Source organism: Oncorhynchus clarkii, chromosome 25 (assembly GCF_045791955.1).
Source record: "Oncorhynchus clarkii lewisi isolate Uvic-CL-2024 chromosome 25, UVic_Ocla_1.0, whole genome shotgun sequence".
Taxonomy (NCBI): Eukaryota; Metazoa; Chordata; class Actinopteri; order Salmoniformes; family Salmonidae; genus Oncorhynchus; species Oncorhynchus clarkii.
This window is the reverse complement of record NC_092171.1, coordinates 16,428,495-16,447,706: the sequence shown is the minus strand read 5'-3', so window position 1 is coordinate 16,447,706 and position 19,212 is coordinate 16,428,495. Positions and strand designations below refer to the sequence as shown.

Here is a 19,212-nt window from a genome sequence, read left to right as displayed (position 1 = left end):
TTCACAGCATATGCTCCTAACATACATACTTTAGACACCACATAAAAGCACTATGAGGACAACAGTGGCTGGCCATAATGGCTCGGAAAGGCACTGTATGATTTAAGATGCATATCCACTACACGCCACACACCCACACCTTCTCCATCCTGCTGCTGCTTCGTGGGTTAACACCATCAGCTAGCGACACAAAAACACCAGCTTTGCACAAGTAAGTGTCCCTAATTATCAGCAAAGGGAGGCCGATCCCACTAATCCGAACAATGTGTTCTGCTTCCCAATTCCACCTGTGCCCAAAATACAGGGGGGGGGGGGGGGGGGGGGGCTAGTGGAAGGACTCAGGGTCCCAGTGTCAGGGGACCAGGGACCAGGTGATGCCGGAGCGTCCGTCCCCACCACAGAAGGCCCCTCCCTTGGCTGGGCTGGCAGCTGCCTCCCCCCACTGGGACGTCCCACAGCTGACAGTCCCAGAGTACTGACAGGGGCTCTTTACAGTGTCAATAGCCCCATAAATTAGAGCTAACCGCCTTTGTGGCAGGCGAGGTGTCAGGCCTTTTGGCCCAACGGCGCTTGTTACCATGATGAAATGTAGATTGAATGGAAGGGGCCTGTGTCCCAGGCACGAGAGCTTGGCCTCACCCGGTCTTTGTGTCCCATGCACAGCTATTGTCCAGTTCTATTCAGAGCTCTCATGGAGGAGGGGGTTGAAGGGGGACTGAGGAGTTACATCTCTTAATTTCTCCCCTGATCTCCACCTCATCCGTCAGCCATGGGAGGATAAGCATGTATTTTACACGCTTGACTTGTTGCTAAGTGAGGGTGAGTCATTGTTGGGGGTTTGAGTGAATACATGTCTGTGGCTTCCATCCCACATATGTCATTGTTCTGGAGTGTTTGGTAAAGCTAGTCAATCATTGACTATCATTTTTTAATATAATTGGTTTCATGAAGATATATTTTTATCTTTAAATATCTGTTTTGATTTGTTGGTTTAAATAATAAAAAAGTTGAAGTTACAATAATGTCATATACACTATTATCTCCCAATGAGACTTGGTGTGTATTCTTATGTTTAAACATCCTACCCATATTTACTTGCATTATTCAGATGCGCCCTAGGTATGAACACAGCCATGTCCTTAAGGGACAGTGACAAATCCTCTGGCCCACAGATGAGAAGGCCACAGTCCTGTCCCCCGCCTGCGCCAGACAAAAGTGAATCGCCATCCTGGCGCCCGCGCTGCCCTTTCATCTCCCACACCCTGTTGAAGTGAAGATGGATGATCCCAGAGCTCAGAGTGCCACATTCAACCTCCCTCTGCAGAGCTGCATTGTCTGGCCCTTCTGTCTCTCTTTAGCTCAGGGGTAGGCCTCTCCTCTCTAGGCTGGTTAGCAACCAACACCCTCTCTACTCTACGCCCATCTCCCCTGCTCAGCATCGCTAACTACTACACCCTCCTGGGTCTACCATGGAGAGACCCTAAAATACAGTGCACAGCAATGGTAAATATAATATAGTTGTGTTTTACTATTGTAGTGCTACGTAGCCAATTTGAAAATTAAAAACATGAACGACATGCTCAAAAACACAATAGTCTGATGCAAATAAAAATGTAAGTAGATGTTAATAGATTTACATTTCTGATATAAATGGACTGTCTCAAGTAAAACAGCAGAACATTTTCGGGTTTTTTTCATATCAAAAGTTTAATTTAGGAAAATAGGACACCTGCACAGAAGGACACAGTACTTTCCATCTTTGTCATTTGTTTCAGTAACACTGATATTGAATAGCCATAGCAGCTATTCTTGCTGTTAGTTCAAAGAACAACAGTATGAAATGGTCCCCGTGTGCATTTTAAATCCTTTCAATATAAACAAGGCATGTCAATTGGAAAAATAGCAGCGGCATACTCAATAAAAGATACACTATATACAAAATATGTACAGGTCCTGAGGCTACCAGTGTTTTTTTTACAGTTAAACCAACTATTTTTCTCAGTCCACTGGCAGTGAGCTACTTTGTCCTGGGTTGGGCCTCAACTTCAGTCCTGAGTGTTGCCTGCTCACTTGCCCATGGAAAAGCTGTGCAGGGAGGATGCGGTGGTTGGTAGAGGCTGGCAGAGCGAGCAGGGACAGGGCATTCCAGGGAAGTGCCTGTAGGAGCTGGCTAGGTGGAGAGGGTCCTTCAGCAGGCTCTGTACCGGTGCATGGTGGAAGCCCATGTAGCTTGCAGAGGGCGGTGAGTGTGGGGCTGGAGCAGGGGGAGGCGAGGGGTGGTGGAGAGCTGAGGCCGTGCTGCCAACTAGGGAGTGCAGGTTCTGGGCCAAGGGGTGCAGTGGGAGATGGGCTGTGGGGGCCGGAAGGGTGATCCGGGGGTGGCTGGTGCGACTCTGGGCACCACTGCCTCCGTACACATCCCCAACCAGCTTTTTCATCTCCTCCAGAGAGCTGGACAACATGAGGATATAGTTACGGGCCAGCAGCAGGGTGGAGATCTTTGAGAGCTTGCGAACAGAGGGCCCCTGAGCGTAGGGCATGACCTCTCTCAGGCCATCTAATGCCTGGTTCAGGTCATGCATCCTCTTCCTCTCTCTGCCATTCACCTTCAGCCTAAGGTCTTGCACATCGTCACCCTCTTTGAGGTCAGCCCGGGTCTTGCTCTTGCCTCCCCCAGCACAGCGGTCAGCCCTGCCCTGGCCGGCAGCCCTGGCTGCCCCCTCCTCCTGGCAGTAGGCCTGAAACATCTTGTTGGAGAAGAAGCTACCCATGGAGTCATCCACCACCAGGTCTGGAGATGAGGAGCGGCTGGAGTTGGAGCCAGCGTCAGAATCCATCTCAGCCGTTGAATAAGTAAAAAAATAAACGTTATACACGAAAGTAGAAAAGACAACTAAATCCCCAAAGCAGCTGAGGTTAGAGCCAAAGCCTTTGGTAAAAGGTTCTTGAAAAATGTTTCACTCTTTTTTCCCCCACCGCTCGCTGAGGGCCAATGCTCTCTCACTCGTACTTCTGTCAGAGCTCAGTAGATAGCTAGATACAGCAGGCGAAGGCAGGAGATGTGCTATGTCTGGTCCTCGTCAGCGGTCTGTCCTTCTGCAGCTCTACAGGGGTGCATTTATACCCCCGTCCCAACAAAGGAACAATGAGACGCATAATGAAACATTTAGACTCGCAGCCAATTGCAGAAGGGACACACTTTCACTCCTCAGAGCCCACCCTTACCACCCCACCTCGCTACACCCACGTTTAACTCTCCATAATCACCACACATTAACTAGAGCAGGCCTGGGTTCACACGTATGTGTTAAGACATACAAAACACTGTTTAGTTAACACAAGGCACCTCACAGTTCATCAGTGAAGATTCACATGTACATATGAAGATATAAAGGACAGAGTTTTTCATCAGTGGTCTAAATTTGCAAGTATGTAAAGACGTTAACCGTAATGGTTATGGTGGGATAAACAATGTGCAAAATTAAATGTAAAAAAATTCTCCCAGTGTCAGGGGAACATTCACCAAAGTGATGCATAATATAGTAATCATTTCAATACATGTGCTGCCAGTGCTGGAAATTGATCACAGTGATGGACATTCTGTATATATTATGTTTTATCTGTTGCATTTCATTTGGAGGGAAACGTAACCCAATATTTAAAACAATACCTCAATCTTAATAAGAACAGGAAAGTCAGTTCAGTAATAAGAAATATTTGGTACTGCCTTGAGAATAGTGATCTTGACATTGACATATTTAATACACTTTGATATGGAACCCTGTATGTGGGGCAATGAGCAGTTACTACAACCATTTTTGTACTTATAAATGAATCTTGTTTACCAATCAGTGGCGGTCGGTGCCGTCTAAGATGAGGGAGGATGATTATTTATTCTATGAGCATATTGGAGCATATTGGATGACTGTTATTCATATTCATTTCATCCAGCTTAATGTAACATTGATAGGTTTAGGCTACTACATGATACTCTAATTTTTCCTACACTCATCATGAGGTTGCAACAACTTAGCCTATGAATGAATGTTTACAATGTAGGTGCACAGGTGGAGAGAAATTTGAGTAATCGCGGTGACAGACAGTGACACATTCAATCCAGCCATGCACAATCTTGCCTGCACCTAGCTGACCTGGGGTGTAATCATTTTCTATTGGACAAATTCAGGTATGTTTATCCCCATTTCATCCATTTAAGAAACGTTTTTCAACAGAATGAATACACCCCTGATCACATAAAGAGGGGAATCGCATCGACGCACTCTCCTCCTCTTACCTTTTCCCTTCGCTTGTGGACTTCATTGTACAACACACCAGCTGTCTGTGACTAGGCAAAAAAATTTTTACAAACCAGACCTATCATATCTGCCAATCGCTACACTCGGCCTACATCGTTGTCACCATATTAACATCATAGTCAACATAGCTACTAAAACTAACGTGTTTGTAAACCTGCTACAATCATGTACAGTCAGCAGCAAGCAATTTAGCAGTTACACCGGCAGGCCCCGGTGGCAATAAATTAATAAAACCAAAAGCTTACCTTGATAAGGAAGAGTTCCAGTGTTGGATAGCCATAGCCAGCTAGCTAACATAGCATCCCTCTCTGTTTGAGTCTGTGTTTGAGGCTGAACTAGCTAAGTAAGTGAAAGTAAAAAAATATTTTAAAAAATACAACAAAATATAGCTAGCTCTTTCTCTCTCTCTCTCTCTCTCTCTCTCGCTCGCTTCTCCTTCATTTCTGAATAAATTAATTTGTTCAAAACTATTCAACTATTGTCTTTCTCTCTCTTTGAGTCAATTACTCACAATAATGAATGCAGTGCAGTGCTAGCTAGCTGTAGTTTATGCTTTTAGTACTAGATTCATTCTCTGTTCCTTGGATTGGATGGGCAACATATCAGTTCATGCTGCAAGGCCTCTGATAGGTTGGAGGACATCGTCTGGAAATTGTCATAATTACTGTGTTAGTCTATGGAAGGGGGTAAGAACCATGAGCCTTCTAGGTTTTGTATTGAAGTCAAAGTGCCCAGGGGAGGACGGAAACTAGCGGTCCTCCCTCTACACCACGGTGCTACCCCACAGAGTGCTGTTGAGGCTACTATAGACATTCATTGAAAAACAGTGTGTTTAAATCAATTATTTGACAAGAATATATTTAGTATCGTTTTATCTAAAAGGATTTAAAAAATTACATTTCACTATATTTATTTTTATGAAATTCACTGAGGAGGATGGTCCTCCCCTTCCTCCTCTGAGGAGCCTCCACTGATACCAATTGATTCTTGAAGAATATAACTTAGAAATGCCTTATGAGCTTAGTTCCACTGTCGAACCCCATCAGAACCCGAAATACAGTATAAGCTTGTTTTACTCAAATGTTTGTAAACAAAGTAAAGTAAATAAACCCTATATAGCCTCAAAATAGTTTTGGTTAAAACTATAATGTTGATATCATGGTGGTCAGTCCTTGCATCCATAGTTCTGTCTATGAATTTGAGAGTGGTTACATTTCTCCAGCCCCATGCTTCACCTTTTTTTACAGAAACAGAGGCGGGGAGTGGGCTTTGTTATTGTTCTAGTGCTGATTGCCGCTTTAAACCTAGACAAGAACGTTGTTAATGGCAGACTAGGTCAAATTCAACCACGGATAAAGACAATGGGGTCAGATTCAATACGACTAAGCCCCCAAACAGTCTGCGAAATCACATCACTATCACTGGAAGGGGGCCCTGCAGAGAGGAGGAGGTAGTTAAAAAGATACTAAAGAGTGGGCGATGCATTGTCTTGCCCTTCTTCAGTACCGTAAAGCCCTTTAGATTGGGCCGGTTAACTTTCTAAGATCCTGCGTAGCGTGGCTATTCCTCCATGGCTCTGCATTGGCCACAGAGGCTTCATTAACATAACTATAACACGCATAGTGTGTGTGTGTGTCTGTGTGTGCTGGTTCACACTGACTCTGATTACTCACACACTACAGGTTATAACACTTTCTTATAATGACACTTGCCACAGGGTTCATGTAGAAGTTATATGTGACAGACATATAAAAGACGGAAGATAATCTAAATATTTATGTACATTTGAAGTCGGAAGTTTACATACACTTAGGTTAGAGTCATCAAAATTAGTTTTTCAGCCACTCCACAAATTTCTTGTTAACAAACTATAGTTTTGGCAAGTCGGTTAGGACATCTACTTTGTGCAAGTCATTTTTCCAACAATTGTTTACAGACAGATTATTTCACTTATAATTCACTGTATCACAATTCCAGTGGGTCAGAAGTTTACATACACTAAGTTGACTGTGCCTTTAAACAGCTAGGAAAATTCTAGAAAATTATGTTATGGCTTTAGAAGCTTCTGATAGGCTAATTGACATCATTTGAGTCAATTGGAGGTGTACCTGTGGATGTACCTTCAAACTCAGTGCCTCTTTGCTTGACATCATGGGAAAATCAAAGAAATGAGCCAAGACCTCAGAAAAAGAAACTGTTGACCTCCACAAGTCTGGTTCATCCTCGGGAGCAATTTCCAAAGGCCTGAAGTTACCACGTTCATCTGTACAAACAATAGTACGCAAGTATAAACATCATGGGACCACGCAGCCATCATACCGCTCAGGAAGGAGACACGTTCTGTCGCCTAGAGATTAACGTAGTTTGGTGCTAAAGTGCAAATCAATCCCAGAACAACAGCAAAGGACCTTGTGAAGACGCAGGAGGAAACAGGTACAAAAGTATCTATATCCACAGTAAAACAAGTCCTATATCGATATAACCTGAAAGGCCGCTCAACAAGGAAGAAGCCACTGCTCCAAAACCACCATAAAAAAGCCAGACTACAGTTTGCAACTGCACATGGGGACAAAGATCGTACTTTTTGGAGAAATGTCCTATGGTCTGATGAAATAAAAATAGAACTGTTTGGAGGAAAAAGGGGGAGGCTTGCAAGCGAAATAACATCATTCCAACCGGGAAGCATGGGGTGGCAGCATCATGTTGTGGGGGTGCTATGTTGCAGGAGGGACTGGTGCACTTCACAAAATACATGGCATCATGAGGGAGGAAAATTATGTGGATATTTTGAAGCAACATCTCAAGACATCAGTCAGTTAAAGCTTGGTCGCAAATGGCTCTTCCAAATGGACATTGACCCCAAGCATACTTCCAAAGTTGTGGCAAAATGGCTTAAGGACAACAAAGTCAAGATATTGGAGTGGCCATCACAAAGCCCTGACCTCAATGCAATAGAACATTTGTGGGCAGAACTGAAAAAGCGCTTGCGAGCAAGGAGGCCTACAAACCTGACTCAGTTACACCAGCTCTGTCAGGAAGAATGGGCCAAAATTCACCCAACTTATTGTGAGAAGCTTGTGGAAGGCTACCCAAAACGTTTGACCCAAGTTAAACCATTTAAAGGCAATGCTACCAAGTACTAATTGAGTGTATGTAAACTTCTGACCCACTGAGAATGTGATGAAAGATTTAAAAGCTGAAATAAATAATTCTCTCTACTATTATTCTGAAATTTCACATTCTTAAAATAAAGTGGTGATCCTAACTGACCTAAAACAGGGAATTTTTACAAGTTTTAAATGTTAGGAATTGTGAAAAACTGAGTTTAATTGTATCACGCATGTATTATCTGATAGAGAAACAGTACGGATAGCACGTCATTCTACACTCTGCATGCGTGCGCTGGTTTGGCACTTGTTGACTGGAGTTTATTTCTCTAAAATTGTGTGTACATTTGTTTATATCTCTGTTAGTGAGCATTTCTCCTTTGCCAATATAATCCATCCACCTGACAAGTGTGGTATATCAAGAAGCTGATTAAACATCAGGATCAGTACACAGGTGCACCTTGTGCTGGGGACAATTAAAAGCCACATTAAAAAGTGCAGTTTTGTCACACAACACAATGCCACAGATGTCTTAAGTTTTTTGAGGGTGTGTGCAATTGGCATGCTGATTGGCAGGAAGAATTTAATGTCTCTAACCATGAGCGTCCTCCAACGTCATTTTAGAGAATTTGGCAGTACGTCCAAACGGCCTCACAAATGCACCAATCACAGCCAGTTGTGATCCAGCCTGGATTCGAACCAGCGCACAATTGGCCCAACATCGTCTGTGTTTGGCCAGTGTAGGCTGTCATTGTAAATAAAAAATGTCCCTAGTTAAAAAAAAAAAAGTTTTTATTTTAATTTTTACCCCTTTTTCTCCCCAATTTCGTGGTATCCAATTGTTGTAGTAGCTACTATCTTGTCTCATTGCTACAACTCCCGTACGGGCTCGGGAGAGACGAAGGCTGAATGTCATGCGTCCTCCGATACACAACCCAACCAGCCGTGCTGCTTCTTAACACAGCGCGCATCCAACCCGGAAGCCAGCCGCACCAATGTGTCGGAGGCTACACCGTGCACCTGGCAACCTTGGCAAGCGCGCACTGCGCCCGGCCCGCCACAGGAGTCGCTGGTGCGCGATGAGACAAGGAGATCCCTACCGACCAATCCCTCCCTAACCCGGACGACGCTAGGCCAATTGTGCGTCGCCCCACGGACCTCCCGGTCACAGCCAGTTACGACTAGAGCCTGGGCATGAACCCAGGGACTCTGATGGCACAGCTGGCGCTGCAGTACAGCGCCCTTAACCACTGCGCCACCCAGGAGGCCTAGTTAAAACATTTTAAATGTCTTAATCGAAATTACAGATTGCCTCTTATCCGCTCGTCATTCCCTTATTCCATAGTTTGTACATCTCAATTGTCAGTAGTAACCACATTTTTTTAACAAGTCAGCCATATCAGCTATGCTTTTTCTAAAGGAAGTAAATGAGGCTGAATGAACTGTTTCACTGCCAGACAAGGCTCCGGTGATAGCCAGATGTAGCAGTGGTAAGGCGTTGGGACTGCTGTTGGGACTCTGCTGTTGGGACAGCTTTATGTAGGCCCTAACAGTTTGTGGGAACTGTTTGTCACCATTATAGTGCAATTCATGTATTATTTAGTGTTGTGTTGTGTAGTGGCTTTGCTGGCATGCATCCCCCCCAAAAGTTGGGGGAGTTTGCCCCACCAAGATTTACATGCTAAAATCGCCACTGGTAAGATGTGATCTATGAGCTAAGAGAGCTTCATAAGCTGTTTATTTGATTGTGTGGTTTGAATAGTGTGAGAAGTTAACAACATATTTGGTGAAAATCACAGCATAGGATACAATATCATTTCTAGCTCTTAAAGGGACCTATTGTGTGTATAATTTTCAATTCCAGCATGATTTAATCTGCAGTTATTCTTCTGATATTTATTCTGTTACCAATAATATTTACATGTTAATATAATCTTCTAATTACAATTATTGTGACTCTGTCACGTTTACTCCCTCTCCGGCGCTCGAGGTCGCTAGTTGGCTTGTTATTACGCACACCTGTCACCATCTTTACGCGCACCAGCGCCTCATCAGACTCACCTGGACTCCATTACCTTCCTGATTACCTTCCTTATATCTGTCACTCCCTTCGGTTCTTTCCTAAGGCGTTATTGTTTCTGTTTATATGTTTCATGTCGCTACTCGTGTTTTCTTGTTTTGTTCTATGTTCATTTATTTATTAAATTCACTCCTTGTACTCCCTGTACTCCCCGATTATTAACGTACACATTACAGTCTCATCTTTTAAAACCTGTTAGGGATAGGGGGCAGCATTTTCACTTTGGATGAATAATGTGCCCATAGTGAACTGCATCCTACTCTGTCCTAGATTGCTATTATATGCATATTATTATTACTATTGGATAGAAGTTTCTAAAACTGTTTGAATTATGTCTGTGACTATAACAGAACTCATAGGGCAAGGAAATCTTCCAAACAGGAAGTGGAAATTCTGAAGGCGGGTCGAATTTTACGTCATCGCCTATTCACTTCCAAACAAGATATGGATCTGTTAGCACTTCCTACGCCTTCCACTAGATGTCAGCATTCAATAGAACGTGGAATGAACATCCTAGTGTGAATTTTGACCGAATGGGAGGGGAATGACTCACTGTCCTGGCAGAATGCCATTTCCTGGTTGCGCAATTGTCTGTTGATTTCACCTGGGTTCCATTTGACTGCAGACGAAAACGAATGCTCTGATTGGAACGTTATTGGATATATATGAAAATAACATCCTGAATATTGATTCTCTACTTAGTTTGACCAGTTTATTCGACCTGGAATATATATTTTAGAAGGTTTCGTCCGAGTTCGCCTGGACCAGCGTCAGCTTTTGGGCATGTGAGCTGAAAGTGGTAGCAAATGCAGCTAATTGGACACTAGTAATGGACGTTATGGAACAAAACAACGATTTATTGTGGAACTAGGACTCCTTGCACTGCATTCTGATGAAAGATCATCAAAGGTAAGGGAATATTTATGATGTAATTTCGTATTTCTGTTGACTCCAACATAGCGGAGAAATATATTTACGTCTTAGCGCCGTTTTAGATTATTGCATGGTATGCTTTTTTCGTAACGTTTAAAAATAATCTGACACAGCGGTTGCATTAAGAACCAGTGTATCTTTAATTATATGTAAAACGTATCTTTCGTCAAAGTTTATGATGAGTATTTCTGTTATCTGATGTAGCTCTCTGTAATTACTCCTGATATTTTGGCATTTCAGAACATGCCGTCAATGTAAACCGATATTTGTGGATATAAATATGCATATTATCGAACAAAACATACATGTATTGCATAACATGATGTCATATGAGTGGCATCTGATGGAGATTATCAAAGGTTAGTGATTCATTTTATCTCTAATTCTGCGTTTGTGACTCTATCTTTGGCTGGGGAAAATGGCTGTGTTTTCTTGGATTTGGTGGTGATCTAACATAAATATGTTGTGTTTTCGCTGTAAACCATTTAAAAAATCGGACAAGATGGGTAGATTAATAAGATGTTTATATTTCTTTTGCTGTATTGGACTTGTTAATGTGTGAAAGTTAAATATAAAAAAAAATAATAATAATCCCGCACCACCTTTTCAGCTGAATGGGGGGAGTTCCGTTAGCGTTAACTGGAGCTAAACAAACCCAAAACCTAGTTACAAACACTGGACAGCGAAAACCCCAAACAAACACGATACATCACCAAACGTAACAACCAACAAGCCCGCACAAACACCAGCGGGTATACTCAGCATGAATGCTCACGGTGGAAACCTGGTCTGAACTCTCCACCGTTGTCGCACCGATGGAAACTCCTAAACACCTGCCTGAACACTCATCAGACCACCCCTGGAGAGCTCCCTGTCTCCACGAAATTTTCGGATTGTGAATAGCCAGCCAGGGAATCCCCAGCACCACCGGAAACACAGGTGAATTGATAAGGAACAGACTAATCCGCTCCTTATGATTCCCCTGCATAATCATCTCCGGGGGAATCGTGGCCTCCCTGACCAGCCCCGGTCGACTATCTAAGGAGTGCACGGGGAAGGGGGGGTCTACCTTAACTAACGGAATCCTCAACCTCTGGGCGAGTCCGCGATCTATAAAATTCCCCGCTGCGCCTGAATCGACTAGCGCCTTATGCTGGAGAGAGGGGAAAAACTTCAGAAAACAGATTAACAAAAACATGTGACCAACAGGAAGCTCTGGGAGAGTGTGGTGCTGACTCAACTGGGGTGAACGAGGAGTGTTTTGCCTGCCCTCTCGACTCCCAGATGGACTCCTCCAGCACCGACCGGAAGTGTGCCCTCTCCGGCCACAATGGGTACAGGAGGAGCCTCCTCCTCCGGTCTCCCTAGACAGCCCCTCCTAGCTCCATCGGAATAGGAGCGGGGGGAGCAGGAGGTGGAACTGACAGGACCCTTTCAGAACGTCCGCGAGCAGCCAGCATATGGTCTAGCCGGATAGACATGTCGATCAATTCATCCAAGATAAGCGTAGTGTCCCGAAAAGCCAGCTCCCTGCGGACGTCCTCTCTTAGGCTACACCTGTAATGGTCTATCAGGGCCCTGTCGTTCCACCCTGCTCCAGCGGCCAAAGTCCGGAAATCCAACGCAAAGTCCTGCGCGCTCCTCGTCCCCTGCCGGAGATGGAACAACCTCTCACCCGCCGCTCGGCCCTCCGGGGGATGATCGAACACAGCCCGGAAACGGCGGGTGAACTCCAGGTAGTGACCCCTCGCTCAGTCGTGCCCATTCCAGATGGCGTTGGCCCACTCCAGGGCCCTACCCGTCAGGCAGGAGACGAGGACACTCACGCTCTCCTCGTCTGAGGGAGCAGGCCGAATGGTGGCCAGGTAGAGCTCGAGTTGTAGCAGAAATCCCTGGCACCCTGCCGCCACTCCATCGTACTCCCTCGGAGGCGTGATGCGCAGAGCGCTGGCACCGGATCCCACTGGAGGAGATGGTAGAGTTGCTGGTGGGAGGGTAGGTGGGGTAGTAGGGAGACCACTCCTCTCCCAACAGTCCATCCTCTCCATCATCTGATCCATTGCTGATCCAATGCGATGGAGGATGGACGTATGATGAAGGACTCTCTCCTCCATCATGGGGAGAGGGGTGGTCGCTGCTCCTGCCGACTCCATCTAGTGGTGCGGGCTTCTGTAACGTCGGGTGAGTGATGAGTGAGGAGTCAAATGCAGAGAGCGAAGATAACGGGAAAAATGCTTTAATGTCCTTCAAAATGTAACAGGTCCAAACATGGGTGAATGCCCTAAAACACTGGTGCTAAACAAACCCAAAACCTAGTTACAAACACTGGACAACGAAAACCCAAAACAAACACGATACATCACCAAACGTAACAACCAACAACCCCGCACAAACACCAGCGGGCAAAACAAACTTAAATAACACCCATCCCAAAACCCCAACAAGGAACAGGTGAAAACAATTAGACAGAAACAAACGAAAAGGAAAAAGGGATCGGTGGCAGCTAGTAGACCGGCGACGATGACCGCCGAGCGCCACCCGAACAGGAAGGGGAGCCACCTTCGGTGGTATTCGTGACACTCAGGAGACTGAAATGATTTGGCATGGGCCCTACAGCTGCACCATCGAGAGGCATTTTGACTGGCTGTATCACCGCTTGGTGTGGCAAATGCACCGCCCTAGACCGCAAGGAGCTACAAAGGGTGTTGCGGACAGCCCAGTACATCACTGGGGCTGAGCTACCTGCCATCCACACACACATAACACACACACGCATACCAACACAACACAAACACAGATACATACACATTACACAGACATGCACACGCACACTTTTACACTCATCATTTGCTGCTGCTACTCTGTTCTTTATTTGACTCATCTTTACTGATGCCTAGTCACTTTAGCCTGCCTTCATGTACATACTGTATCTACCTCAAATACCTCATACTTCTATATATATATATATATATATATATATATATATATATATATATATATATATATATATATATATATATATATAGCTCTGTTCTTGTGTATTTTATTTTATTCCTCTTGTGTTACTATTTTAAAATGCAATTTTATTATTTTTAAACTCTGCATGTTGGGAAGGGCTCATAAGCAAGCATTTCACGGTAAAGTCTACACCAGTTGTATTCGGTGCATGTGACAAATAAAATTGCATTTGATTTTAAATGTAAGTAGGTATATCTAGCTGCCCAATAAGACATTCTGATGGAATTAAATCAATTAGCTTCCAAAACAGAACCAAGATTTTTTCCCAACATTCACTCAGACTATCACAGTGCAGGTGCATTTATACGGAGACTTGATTACACACAGGTGGATTGTATTTATCATCATTAGTCATTTAGGTCAACATTGGATCATTCAGAGATCCTCACTGAACTTCTGGAGAGAGTTTGCTGCACTGAAAGTAAAGGGGCTAAAGGGGATTTGTTAAAAAAGTTTGAAATATCTAAATGTCGTTCCACTTCATGATTGTGTCTTGTTGTTGATTCTTCACAAAAAAATACAGTTTTATATCTTTAAAGGAAATGTGGCAAAAGGTCTGGGGGCCGAATACTTTCGCAAGGCACTGTATATCTTTTTTTTTGTGCAAATTTATTTTAAAAAACAACAACTGAAATATCTTATTTACATAATTTTTCTGACCCTTTGCTATGCGACTCGAAATTGAGCTCAGGTGCATCCTGTTTCCATTGATCATCCTTGAGCTTTCTACAACTTGATTGGAGTTCATCTGTGGTAAATTCAATTGATTGGACATTATTTGTAAAGGTCCCACAGTTTACAGTGCATGTCAGAGCAAAAACTCTGACATTAGATTTTTCCCACTCCTCTTTCTGCCTTGAAGGCCAGCATCCCAAAGTCGCCTCTTCACTGTTGACATTGAGATTGGTGTTTTGCTGGTACTATTTAATGAAGCTGCCAGTTGAAGACTTGTGAGGCGTCTATTTCTCAAACTAGACATGATGCTCCAGATACTCAAATAGTCTAAAGAAGGCCAGTTTTTATTTTTAGCTGTGCTAACATAATTGCAAAAGGATTTTCTCATGATCAATTAGCCATTTAAAATTATAAACTTGCCATTGGAACACAGGAGTGATGGTTGCTGATAATGGGCTATTCCATAAAATATTCCATACAGCTGTTTCCAGCTACAATAGTCATTAACAACATTAACAATGTCTACACTGTATTTCTCATCAATTTGATGTTATTTTAATAGACAAAAAATGTGCTTTTCTTTCAAAAAGTGACCCCAAACTTTTGAACGGTAGTGTACATTTACTCTGTGTGAGTCATGTGTGTGTTTCTATGTGCTCCTAAAACACACATGCACAAACTTTATTCAGAAGAGAATCAAGTGGGTCAACAGGACCCCTACCTCTGTTACAAGAGGGGGGCTCTGCAGGTTTCCTAGGGCTGGCCCATTCTCAAGGATCATATAATTGGACAAACCTTGAGAGACAACATAGGCGATTTATTCAGAACATATGGATTTTCCCATCGTTAGGCTGCTAGCCAAAATGGCTGTTGGAAACTTAGACTCCTAATTGGGCTCGGTCCTAATTAATGTCAGACACAATGGCTCTTATTTCACTCCTATTAGTCACATACACTTTCTAATGGATGATTTGACCTTCAAACCCAGACTATGTTCCACACGTATCAGGGAAGTCACTATTCCATGAACTGGTCGTCCATTTGTGTCTATTTTAGTCTAGATATTGTACAGTATTTGGTGCAATACTTTCCTTTACTTGTTTCGGATCACAATAAGAGCACAAAGGCGACAACATCTCCCCTTCTGATGACAACGAGGTTCTTGCTCAGTCTGCATGTGTAAATGTGAGAGCCTGACTAAACCCTCTCCTTCATTCGTATTCATGTGTTTACAGAAGCGATGGGCCACACAGAGAGACAGAAGGGACTCAGAGCCACGGCTGTAACAGATGAAAGAGTAGCCACTCTCTTTAACCCTGAATGAAAGTGTTTTACTTTCCTCACTGGCCCACGCCTTTAAAGACCTCTCCCTCCATTCAGGGTTTCCGTGAGCCTCCATTTTAGGGTTTAGAGACCCCCTTCTGCCACCTCTTGGGGATCACGTCCCATGAAAGTGCTCCGGTGACCAGAAAATGAGGGCACTATCACAGGCATATGCTTGTAGCGACAGAGGATCACGCCAGATTAGGCCCATCATGGCTCAATAAAGCACTAAGCTGAGGAGCAAACACTGTCCTGTGTACCTTACAGCTCCACCACTCTCTCTCTGTCATTGTTAAACAGAATCAGTAGAGACGCTCTGTACACATCAGGGCTTAATCTGGACCTGTGGGTGATGGGGCACTGCAGAGGACACAGCATCAAAACCACAGAGAACAACAACAGAGATAGACTGGCAAGAGACTATTCATCTCCATCTCAAACCCCACTTTGTTTTGGAAGCTAGATGTGGGATGGGTTCCCCAGTAGCCAACCAGCAATGTTATCAGAAAAAGACACTCCATGTTTGATTAATTTGCTCACTTCAACTGTCTGCTAAAGAGTTTACAAGTTGTTTCACAGAGTTTAGATGAACAGCCAGAGTGGTGTTCTGTTAACAGGGAGTGCAGCCTTTGTTATCACAGAGCATCAGCACAAACAGCACTGTGATTTATTCATTTACACAGCCTGAAACAATTGCATTATCTGAATGACAAAAACAAGACAAGGGCGCTATGGAAATCCCCTGGGTTGTTTATGAGTCACTAACTTTCCCTGCACACTGTTCTTAAGGTTCCTTAATCTTTATGCGGATGTGGCTGGGGAACATGTTGACGGGACTGGAAGGAGAGCATCCCCGCCACTCCCCAGGACAGGGAGGGAGGCTGATTATGGGGGGATGAAAGGAGCTGTGGCCCTGTCCTCTGGACCTGAATAGAGCTCAGTCAGCAGGCTGTCCCATACACAGCTCTGCTCCATGCTGCTAGGGCTTCATAAATTACACCACAACTACCACAGGGAGTGCAGGGGGGCTCGACAGGGGAGAAGGAGATAAAGGGAGAAAGGGAGAGAAAAGAGAGAGGGAAAGAGTGTTGTCAGAGACAGTAAGGGGACAAGCCCAGGTCCAGGAGAGGAGCAGACCCTTGTCAGGGGTGAGAAGGCCCAGTCCAGCAGCTCTCCATCAGGTGTCAGAGACCCCAATCACGGCCCCCTCCCTAGGCCGCTTACACACTGCTTGGTCGTCTGTGTCTCAAAATGCCACAAGAAGTTATGGGTAGACTACATATCCTAAATATACCTACTACGATGGTTTACTTTCTCTTAGGCATACACTGTCTGTGTTTGGTTATGCTACAAGGCCATTGTCAGCAGGGCATATAGTGCACACATGCGACACAGTGCAATCTTCTCAACAGTCCATCCTGTGACTTCCTATTTTTTTCCATGTGAAGATGTGACAATACCATCACCAACACTTTATCCTGGGTAGTCTAGTCTGTGAGAAGATTAGGGAAAAGATTAAGTCAGTGGCAGTATGGATTCTAGAATCATCAGACAAGTCCAGGTACCTATTGCTCTATTCTAACAGGACATTTCTTCTGTCAGATTGGAATAATTCAATAGGCTGATCAAATTATCTCTCCATCTTTGTATTGGGTAAGTCATTTCTATCTATCAATCTATCCCCCTAACATACCCAAACACACCCTAACACAATCTCCTTCTTCACAAACACTTGTTTTCGGCTCTGATGAGCCCAGTGTGTCAGATTGCCATTGTGCCGGTCACACTTTTGAACAGTTGGCTGCTCACTGGTGCGTGGAGATGGCTTTGTGTCCCCAATCTGTACACTTCTGCCACAGTGCAGCCCTTCTGCCCCATCCCCCTCAGTGTCGTCCTGACTGATAACAAGGAGACCTGCCACCCAATAATCTCTCCCCCCAACGCCCAGGCACGACTCCTAGCTTTCATCAGCACCATTGTTTCAGCCCATTACCTTCGCTTGTGCTCCCTCACCACGGCAACGCGTCCCCCCCATCCTTTCCCATCTGTGGATAGGAGCTGCCATGTGTCCATTGAGACGCCACTGTATGTGGAGTACATGATGCGCTCCTATTGTCTGTGGTCAACACAGAGCTACTTACTGCTGACCCCGAGGTCACAGCACACAAAACACAAGTGTTGGCGGCCACTGTGCCTCCTCATTCACCAATGATTGACGGGATGTGGAGGGTGTGCGTGTGTGCGTCGTCCTCCTCAAGAGATGTGCAGGCCCATTCAAATCAAGTGTGCTCCTTCTGTCTATCAACTCTTTGATGGCATCAGACAGGTTAGTGACACACAATTGGGTTTATTGGCTGATGGTTTGATGAACTTAGTGTAATTTAATAGTTTAATAGTAATTTACTTCAATGGTCACATGCCTTGTCAGGGCATTAAAGGACTGCAAGGTTTATTGCGCTGATTTGTTTGATCCGAGATACCCAAAGTGCTTGTGGTCTTGTGGTGAAATAAAACTAAAGAAGGTTATGGCCATGTGAGATATTCAGGGTTGTAATTGTAGTTACAATTTCATTTTACAGAAACGTTTGCACTCTGTTTTATGATGATGTGTGTTTACAATAACTGCTCCCGATTCTCTCTCTCACACACACACACACAGACACACACAGACACACACACACACACACACACACACACACACACACACACACACACACACACACACACACACACACACACACACACACACACACACACACACACACACACACACACACACACACACACACACACAGATGGGCTCAGGTGGGAGATTAAGAATACCCATGAAATGCTCATTTGCATTCAGGCAGATCTGAATTATAATCATGAGATTAGCTCTGCCTGGGCATGTCACAGCCCTAGGAAATACCACAGCTGTAACGGTTAAGAATTTACAGATAGTCAGGATATCCAACCTGGTCTCAGAGAATTTCGTATTGTTCTGTACATAAATCCGAGACATGCCATTTAATATGATATGTTACGTTTTTGTTTGGTATCTATTCATTTGTGGAAGTCCATCACCCATTTCGTATGATATGTTACAAATTACAATTCATATTATATGTTACGAATTTGCAAAATGTACAATATGTTAAGAATTTTCAAAATGTATGATATGTTATGAATTCTAGCTATGTGACTAACATTAGCTAACTGGCTAAAATTAGCTAGGTTAGGGGTTAGGGTTAAGGTTAAGTTTAAGTTTAGAAGTTAGGTTAAGGGTTCAGGTTAAGGTTATGTGGAGGGTTAGCTAACATGCTAAGTAGTTGCAAAGTAGCTCAAAATTAGTATGTAGATGAAAAGTTGCTAATTAACTCAATTGCTAAAGTTGTCCGTGATGATATTTGAACTCGCAACCTTTGGGTTGCTAAATGGTCGGGCATTAAAAGCCCGACCATCCACCCTACTTTAGTTTTTGCCTTAATTAACCATCTGTCTTGTGTAACTATACCAAACGTATCATATCATACTAATTTAAATGTCCCGGATTTACATTTAATATGATATGTCTAGTCTATGACATCAGGCTGAGATATCTCCACAAAAACACACACCGATAACTGTATATGAACAAAGCCATGATCAGGTGACACCATTCATTCCTATGTGAAGACTCATTTGAAGCCAAGGAAGTCAGTTAAGATGGTGTCACACATTCAGTTTGAGCTACTCCAGAAAGTGATGTTGCAGGCTAGCTCAGTGCTGCCCCCTCTCA

At 44.0% G+C, this 19,212-nt stretch overlaps 1 protein-coding gene across 1 annotated transcript; it reads right to left on the bottom strand.

Annotated features, from left to right (window-relative positions):
- Positions 1–2,066: 2,066 nt before the first annotated feature.
- On the bottom strand, positions 2,067–2,837 carry LOC139384118 (oligodendrocyte transcription factor 4). The gene has a single exon (XM_071128781.1). It carries the CDS (start codon positions 2,835–2,837, stop codon positions 2,067–2,069), a length of 771 nt encoding a protein of 256 aa, XP_070984882.1.
- Between the last annotated feature and the right edge of the window lie 16,375 nt (positions 2,838–19,212).